General features: G+C 46.3%; 1 protein-coding gene across 1 annotated transcript in view; it reads right to left on the bottom strand.

The window, feature by feature from the left end:
* LOC118557878 (protein NLRC3-like) overlaps nt 1–7,061 on the bottom strand; it is a 32,181-nt gene extending 25,120 nt beyond the window's left edge. The window contains exons 1-3 of the mRNA XM_036128355.1: nt 6,601–7,061; nt 5,128–5,171; nt 3,887–4,171 (exon numbers count right to left, since the gene is read on the bottom strand). Of these exons, the coding sequence (XP_035984248.1) occupies nt 3,887–4,171; nt 5,128–5,164 (322 nt within the window). The 5' untranslated portion in view covers nt 5,165–5,171; nt 6,601–7,061. The remainder of the gene's footprint in view (nt 1–3,886; nt 4,172–5,127; nt 5,172–6,600) is intronic.
* Between the last annotated feature and the right edge of the window lie 990 nt (nt 7,062–8,051).

An 8,051-nucleotide genomic window follows, 5' to 3' on the forward strand; every position in this document is an offset into this window, starting at 1 on the left:
AGTTTGGGGTCTTCTCCTGAAGTCCATCACCATCTCCTTGGTCTTACTGGTGTTTAAGCACAGATGGTTCTTTTCACACCAGTCCACAAAGTCCATGATGACCGACCGGTACTCCAGCTCGTTCCCTTCAGACACACAGCCCACAATGGCCGAGTCATCAGAGAACTTCTGAAGGTGGCAGCTGTCCGTGTTGTAGGTGAAGTCCGAGGTGTAGAGAGTAAAGAGAAACGGAGACAGAACGGTGCCCTGGGGGGGGCCGGTGCTGCAGAGTGCCACCTCTGACTGACAGCCGTGCAGCCGCACGTGCTGAGGGCGGTCAGTGAGGTAGTCTGTGGTCAGTGAGGTAGTCCATGGTCAGTGAGGTAGTCCATGGTCAGTGAGGTAGTCCATGGTCCAGTCAGCCAGATGTTTGTCCACCCCAGCATCCTCCAGCTTCCCCCTCAGCAGCACCGGTCTGATGGTGTTGAAAGCGCTGGAGAAGTCAAAGAACATGATTCTCACAGCGCTCCCGGTGGTCTCCAGGTGGGTTAGCGCCCGCTGCAGCAGGTAGATGATGGCGTCCTCTACTCCGATGTTGGGCCGGTAGGCAAACTGCAGCGGGTCCAGGGTGGGGCTCACCACGGTGCGCAGGTGAGCAAGGATGAGGCGCTCCATGGTCTTCATCAGAGGATGAGGCGCTCCATGGTCTTCATCAGGTGGGAGGTCAGGGAGACTGGTCTGAAGTGGGCCGGTTCCCTGGCGTGCGGTGTTTTGGGAACCGGTACCACACAGGAGGTCTTCCACAGGGTGAGCACCACCCCCAGGCTGAGGCTCAGGGTGTAGATGTAGCTGAGGACCTCACAGAGCTCATCTGCACAGGTCCTCAGCAGCCTGGGGGGGATGCTGTCTGGTCCTGAGGCTTTCCTCTGTTTAAGCCTCGTCAGCTAACCTCTCACCTGCATTGGTGTGACTGTGAGGGGGGAGGAAGGTAGGACCGAAGGTGTGGATGGGTCAGTCGTTGATCGGAGTGGCGGTGGGGGGGGTGGTAGGTCTCTGGAGCGCTGGTGGTTGGAGACATGTGGAGAGTTGAGGGCAAGGAGGGGGCCAGTGTGGGGGGAGTCGAACCGAGTGAAGAATGAGTTCAACTCATCTGCAGTCTTGGTGTCTCCATCTGCAGCCCTGCTGGTCCTCTGCCCGAAGCCGGAGATGTTCTTCAGACCTCTCCACACATCCCTGACGTTGTTCTATGCCAGCTGCTCCTCCATCTTCTTCCCATAATCCTTCTTTGCTGCCCTGATCTTCCACTGGAGCTCCTGCTGGACTCTACGCTGCTCCTCTCTGTCCCCTGAGTAGAAAGCCCTCTTCTTCTGGTTCAGGAGGACTTTCAGCTCAGGGGTCACCCAGCGGGGGTTGTTTGGAAAGCATCGTAGCCGTCGTGTAGGCACGATGCTCTCCACACAGAAGTTCATGTAGTCAGTGATGCATTCAGTCAGGCTGTTGATGTCCTCTCCATGAGAGCTTTGGAACATGCTCCAGTCTGTGGTTCTGAAACAGTCCTTCAGCTTCTCACTGGCTTCGTCTGACCAAACTTTCACTGACTTCTTCTGTGCCTTTTGTCTCCTCACCAGTGGAATGTAATGGGGAAGCAGATAGACGAGGTTGTGGTCTGAGCGTCCCAGAGGGGGGAGGGGGGCGGAGGTGTAAGCGTCCTTAACGTTAGCATAAAAAAGGTCCAGCGTTTTATTGTCCCTTGTTTTACACGTGACGTACTGGGTGAGCGTGGGGAGGGTGGAACGGAGGGAGGCATGGTTGAAATCCCCTGTGATCAGCAGGAGAGTGCGGGGGTGCTGTGTTTGCAGATTGTTTACAGCGGCGTGGATCCGCTCACACGCGGCGGCGGCGGCCGCGGAGGGAGGGATGTAAACACAGAGCATGATCACGTGGCCGAACTCTCTCGGCAAGTAATAAGGTCTTAAGCTCACTGCGAGAAGTTCAACATCCGAGCAGCATATCTGCTGCTTCACGTGAACATGCGCCGCGTTACACCACCTCTCATTCACAAACACCGCCAGCCCTCCCCCTCTCTTTTTTCCGCTCCCCGCAAAAGTTCTGTCCGCGCGGATAAGTTTAAAGCCGTCCGTGGAGATCACTGAGTCCGGACAGATCCATCTAACCACGTCTCCGTGAAGCACATAATGCTAGCGTCTCTGTACTTACTCTGGAAACGGGTTAGTGCTGTGAGTTCCTCCATCTTGTTCCGTAAAGATCTAACGTTCCCCGTGACAACCGATGGTAAATAACCTTTCCTCCGCTTCGTCCTCCCGCCCCGACATCCTCTCCGCCTCCTCCGTATTTCTGCGGGGATGAATAGTTTCTCAGCGTGGTGATGAATTGGGCCGCAGCGCGAGGAGTCACGTAGTCCCAGAAGCTGGTTCCTCGTGTAGATCAAGGGACGCTCGGAGTCGCGGACAAAGGGATCTCCACTCGCGGCATCGAAATGTGCCGAAAGTAACAAAAATATAATCACTAGAGTCCCAAACGTTGGTTTCTTCAGGGCATCTAGGCTCAGAATACCCGATGCGGTATTCAAAAATATACATGCAATCCAGAAAACACAATAAAAAGGAGAAAGTAGGAAAAGAAGGGATACCGCCGATGTGACTGGCTGCTGCCTGTCTCTAACTAGTAGTTAGAGCCCAGCTCTAACTACTAGTTCACTATTGCTTTGTTTATTCTACATTTAGAGTTATAACTGAATTACTGTGTAACTAACCTCTTAGTCACAGGCAGGAGCCTCAACAATCAAACCACTGAGAATGATTTATGAACGAGCTTCAAAGACCCCAGATCAGGGGTCTTCAACTCCAAATTTAAGATGTATCCAACACAACTGAATCAAATGGCTGAATTAGCTCCTCTGTATGCAGTCATAGTCCTGCTAATGACTTGATTATTTGACTCAGGTGTGTTGAAGCAGATGTATATAAACGTTACAGGACACTAGACCTCAATGACTGCCTTGATCAGAAAACCTGTTTGAATCTACCAGTCAGCTTCTGCAGGAGTTAAATGTACCAGGTTTGAACTGTCTGTTATTTAAAATTACTGTATTAATGATTGCATAAGTGAGCTTGGTGTTGGCAGTCCTATTGCCAGAGGTTAAGTCATGCCCTGGGTTATCAGTGGATCAGTTCCTGGTCTTGGTCTGCTCGGCTGGGTTAGAGGGGTTTGGTCCCCTGCATCTCACTTTGTGCCTCTTTGTCCTTAGAGCTGCCACTACTGTGCCTCACTGGTGACTTACTTCTGTGTGGGGCATATAGCTGTCTCAGGGTGATGCTTTGTGTCTGGCAGAATGGGGGTGCTGCAGCCTTCCAGGCCCAGGTTCTCCTGTCATTTGTTGTTCTTGGGTTGTTGAGTGCTGAGGATGGCAGACGTTCTGCCATTCACACCACACTTACAAATGTATGGACCAGTGGTGAAAGGTCATACAAAAAGTCCCTATAACACTACTGTGGTCTTCCTACTTTGATGTTGGCTTGAATCTGGATCTAATAAAGTTATTCATGTAATCAGGGTGTTGTTTTGAGGTATAATTTTCTTAGGGCAAATCTGCCTTGGCACATGTAGGCAACCATCTGTTCCATATGCCTAAAATGCAGAGACCTGTTAACATAAAACTTGTTGACCTCCCCAAGTCCTGAATCCAAGCTAGACTCAGACTGGAGACATTTCAGATGTGATCTTAAATGTGTTTCGTTTTTAAAAGTCAGTCTTGTGAGCACAGCTAATTGACTATGTCTGTGTTTCATTGGGCATGTCTGTGAGTTTTAACTAATGTTTCTGTAAAGGCCCTTGAAGACAGTTAACTTTGCAGTAACAGCAGCATCACAGAACTGTGTAGCCTCACCTGGCTGAGCAGATAAGGCAAAGGACAAACCCAGCTGATTGGACAGTGTAGCATCTTTTAGCTGAAGATGTTGGATCATCATTTTGCAGGAGTCGTTTCCTTTTTTCCTGACAGCATCTATGGTGGAGCGGGCCTTGTCTGCTCTGGTTTGGTTCTTTTCAAGTATCTCCTCTTTCTCCAAATTATTAAAGACACCACCTGCTTGAAGGGAGTAAATGAGCTGTTTCAGGACTTCTTCAGTAACCCTCTCCACAAACTCATCGCGAACACTGAGAAGTGTTTCCTCTGCAGGCAAACAACAGACAGAAACATGATTAATTCAAACTGAGAAAAATGTGATTAAGACCAATTAGACATGTTGTAGCACACAGGGATCCTCACAGACTGTCTATTGTGCCTCCTTAGGTCTTAAAAACCTGTTCTTGTTCTATTACTGCTTAATAGTGAGGACCATCTGATTCTGTCTACATGTGACCAGTTGGATTCTTCCATTGAATCCATGGATTCTTCTCTGTGGCGCTCTACACATCAAGAAGAATCCTACCTAATCTGTAAAAACAGTCTACTGTTGAATAAAAAGACCCTTCACAGAGTTACAGCAGCATATTTTTGTCATTAATAGAGGAGAATAAAAGTAATTCTAGATTTGTCTTTAATACAGTTGATCCATCATTCCCTTAGCTCTCAGCAGTAATGACTTTATGGGATTCTTCATCAATAAAATTGATCCAGACAATGAGGGTTCTGGGTAGGTTGCTTGGGAGGGCGCTGGCACCAACTACCTTTGGAGGGGTGGTGGATGGTACTGGACACCCCCTTTGGTAATACCAGTTTTAAATACTAGAGAATAACATGGAACATCATGACATCTGAGCAGGCGGAGGCAGGCTCTGGGTCTTCCTCACACAGCTGTTCTCCATTTACTGCCCCAGGGCGATAAATGGAGAACAGCTTGGCTGAAAGGTGATATTTTCATTTTTTATTGGACCGTCTCAGGAGGGGAAACCCATCCTGTTATATCAGATACTATGGGGACAGAGACAGGATCTGATTATTCAATGAATCCAGGAATCAGTCCATAGATGAATGATTCCTGATGTATTGTACTGCAAAACCTGTTCCTCCCATCACACATTCATATTTAAACACAACCAAATGAAAACGGTCGTTAGTCAACTTGATGAAACCCTGTGTCAGTTTGAAAGAAATAATTTCACATATTTCTGCTTCAGATAACTTACCTAAATCCTGCTGCTTCTCTCCTAGAGGCTCCTCCATTTTATCTCTGAAAAAAAAAGATCTAAATTTACTCATGTTTTAGGATTTATTTCTAACAAATAATCTATTTTATTCTGATGAAGTTAGAATAGAAACTAAAAATACTGGACAGAGAACATCCAAAACATCTGAATTACAGATGGAAATTATTCACTTAAATACTTAATATCCATGAACACACACAGACTCCTATCAGACCCCTATAAGTTAGATGGCCAGTAGCTGACACTGAAACATGAAGCAGCACAGCTGTCTGTCTTTATAAAGCTAAAACATGTCACCATGACAGCTAACATGATCCATAAAATCAGTGCTGTAAACATTAATCACATTTTTCTTGGTGAGGGAGGATGTTCCCGTTAATGATAGCCACCAGTTGTCAGTCATTCCAGCATCTATTTCCTGCAGGTTGACATGAAATCCTGTTGCCATCTGCCTGTAGGGTGATGTTTCTACCACCAGGTGGCAGCATCAGCTGAAGAATGCTCCTACAGAAGGTCTTTGGACTCCTGCTTTGGGTTTTAGTTGACTGAGGGAACCCTGTCCAGGTCCAGCAGCTTCTGCTGCTGTCCTCACTGTGGGCCTCTGATCATGATGACCAGGACCAGATAAAATGCACAGAGGGATGCAGGGACCGTCTCCTGGCTAAGGGAGCTACATCAAGCTGAAACAGAAAGAAGTTCTGACTGTTTTTACTGAAGATGCCGTCTGGGACCAAACTGAAGAACTGCTGGAACAGTTTTAAAGAATTTTAATTTGCTTTTAAACCAGTCCTGCCTGAGCTGCAGCAGAGAGGACATCTGGGACAAGGACGTCCCTGTTTAGCCCATCATCTGTGGACTGCTGGATACCAGTCTGGAATAAAACCAGAGAAGTTCTCCTGGTACCAAGAACCAGAACCACAGACCAGCAGAAAGTCAGTGGATCCGTCTGCAGACCTCCAGAACCCTTCAGCCATGAATGAGCTTGTTTACCAGCTTCAGTACTTCCTGACCTTTACACAGACATGGCTTCAGAAGGTCCGGTACCAGCTGGTTCTGATCATTCATTACTGGGTTTGCTTTTTGAAAGTACAATATCAAATGTTTCCATCACCTTTGCAAGATTGTCCTTTGTTAAAAAACTCAGGTCAGTTATTATTCTGGCCTTTAGTCGTCCTTCAATGGTATAATGACTCAGATCATGATTTGAATCATTATCCCACATGTCAGCTGTTGTTTTTTAATAATATGAGGGGCAGGAAAGGTTGGTATACAGTAATATATTAGTTTTCCTATCCCTGGTTCCTGATAGAAAATAATAATAAAATGTCATAAATCAGCCATTAAATCTTATATTAGAATGTAGAAAATGTATCTAATTCCAAAGTAGACATATCAGAATGAAGAGATGTGTTGGGATTTAAATGTTTTGATTGTGAAAAATTAAAAGTGAACCTTTTCACTGCACAGAAAGACGTCTCATTGAAATGTTGATAAGGCGTTTAGACAAAGAAATCTACTGATGTCCAAAGATGGCTTAAAGGCAAAGGAACAGTTCAGCTTTTAGTGGCATGAAAACAATCAGCTGAGACTTTATTATATGAACTGAACTCAGAGTCAAACAGTCTGACTTTAACATGATTGTCTTTTTATTTCCTCCTTAAACACAGCTGTAGATGAACCTCGTTCCTTCAGAGGGACCAACTTTGCATCTGACTGAAGTCCCAGAAAACCAGTCGATGAACAGAACGTCTGTAGCTCTATCTTGTGTCATGATATTAAAGCCATGATGAGAAATTGATGTCAGATTGAATTCTGGCCATGTAGCTGGAGGACAACTCTAAAGGGCTTTGTGAGCAAAGGAATTTCACACTTCCAGAGAGACAGCTCTCTCTGCAGGGTGCGATCAGTGCAAAGGCTTGCTCCAACATGACAACCCCCCAGTCTTCAGTCTACCCCTGGCCAGAGGTCCAGTTCTCATTCTGCTCCGTCCTGGGACTCTAAAGGAGGGGCTGCCCTGCAGGAGCCATGCATGGGGCCTGGAAGAGGCCATGAGCTGAGTGAGACATGAGTCTCTCTGAAACTCAGTTCCTCCCTGACATGGGGAGAAACTGCCAGCCGATTCAAAGATAAGTCTGCTCCTTCTTAAGGGGGCTGCCACCCAGCCTTCATCTTCTTCCTGCCTGAGACAAAGGAGGAGGGAGACGGGCCTGAACCACCATGGGCCCAAAGACGCACCATCCAGCACCTTGGAGAAATCTCTCTTCGCCTGGAGGACATGACCGGGTAAATCAGAGTTAAGTCTGTTGCAGTGGCAGCTGGTGCTAAAAAAACTGAGGGGGGCGCACACAAGCAAACAAATGAAAAACAAACAAAACAAATCTTAAAAAATAGCACTATTTGAACATGAATTTTGCCCTCCTTTCCTTCTGCCCAGCAAATTTCTCAATTATATTCTTGTTAAAGTCAGTCATCTCTGTAACTAGTCTTTTCTCCATTGACAACATGGCCAATGCATTCAGCCTGTCCTGAGTCATTGAGTTTCTCAGAAAAGTCTTGATTCTTTTCAGAGTTGAAAAGCACCTTTCAGCTTCTGCTGTGGTCATGGGTGTGGTGATGAGGATCTTCAAGAGCGTGACAGTTTCTGAAAAGACTTCTTCTAGATTGTTTTCCTGATTTTAATAACATTTGCTGCCATTTTTTAAGGCTGTGTTATGAAATGTGTTACAGCATTTTTGTGGGACAAGATTATACAAAATTCAGTAACCAAATGTTTTATTGCCCATAAACTTCAGTATAACTTAAATAATAAAATATCTTGCTGACAAACATTACATCAACATACCTACACAGCATAGACACAACTAAAGGCATTTCTAACTACAAAGCACATCTTCCTAATATAT

This window comes from Fundulus heteroclitus, chromosome 24 (assembly GCF_011125445.2).
Source record: "Fundulus heteroclitus isolate FHET01 chromosome 24, MU-UCD_Fhet_4.1, whole genome shotgun sequence".
Lineage (NCBI taxonomy): Eukaryota > Metazoa > Chordata > Actinopteri > Cyprinodontiformes > Fundulidae > Fundulus > Fundulus heteroclitus.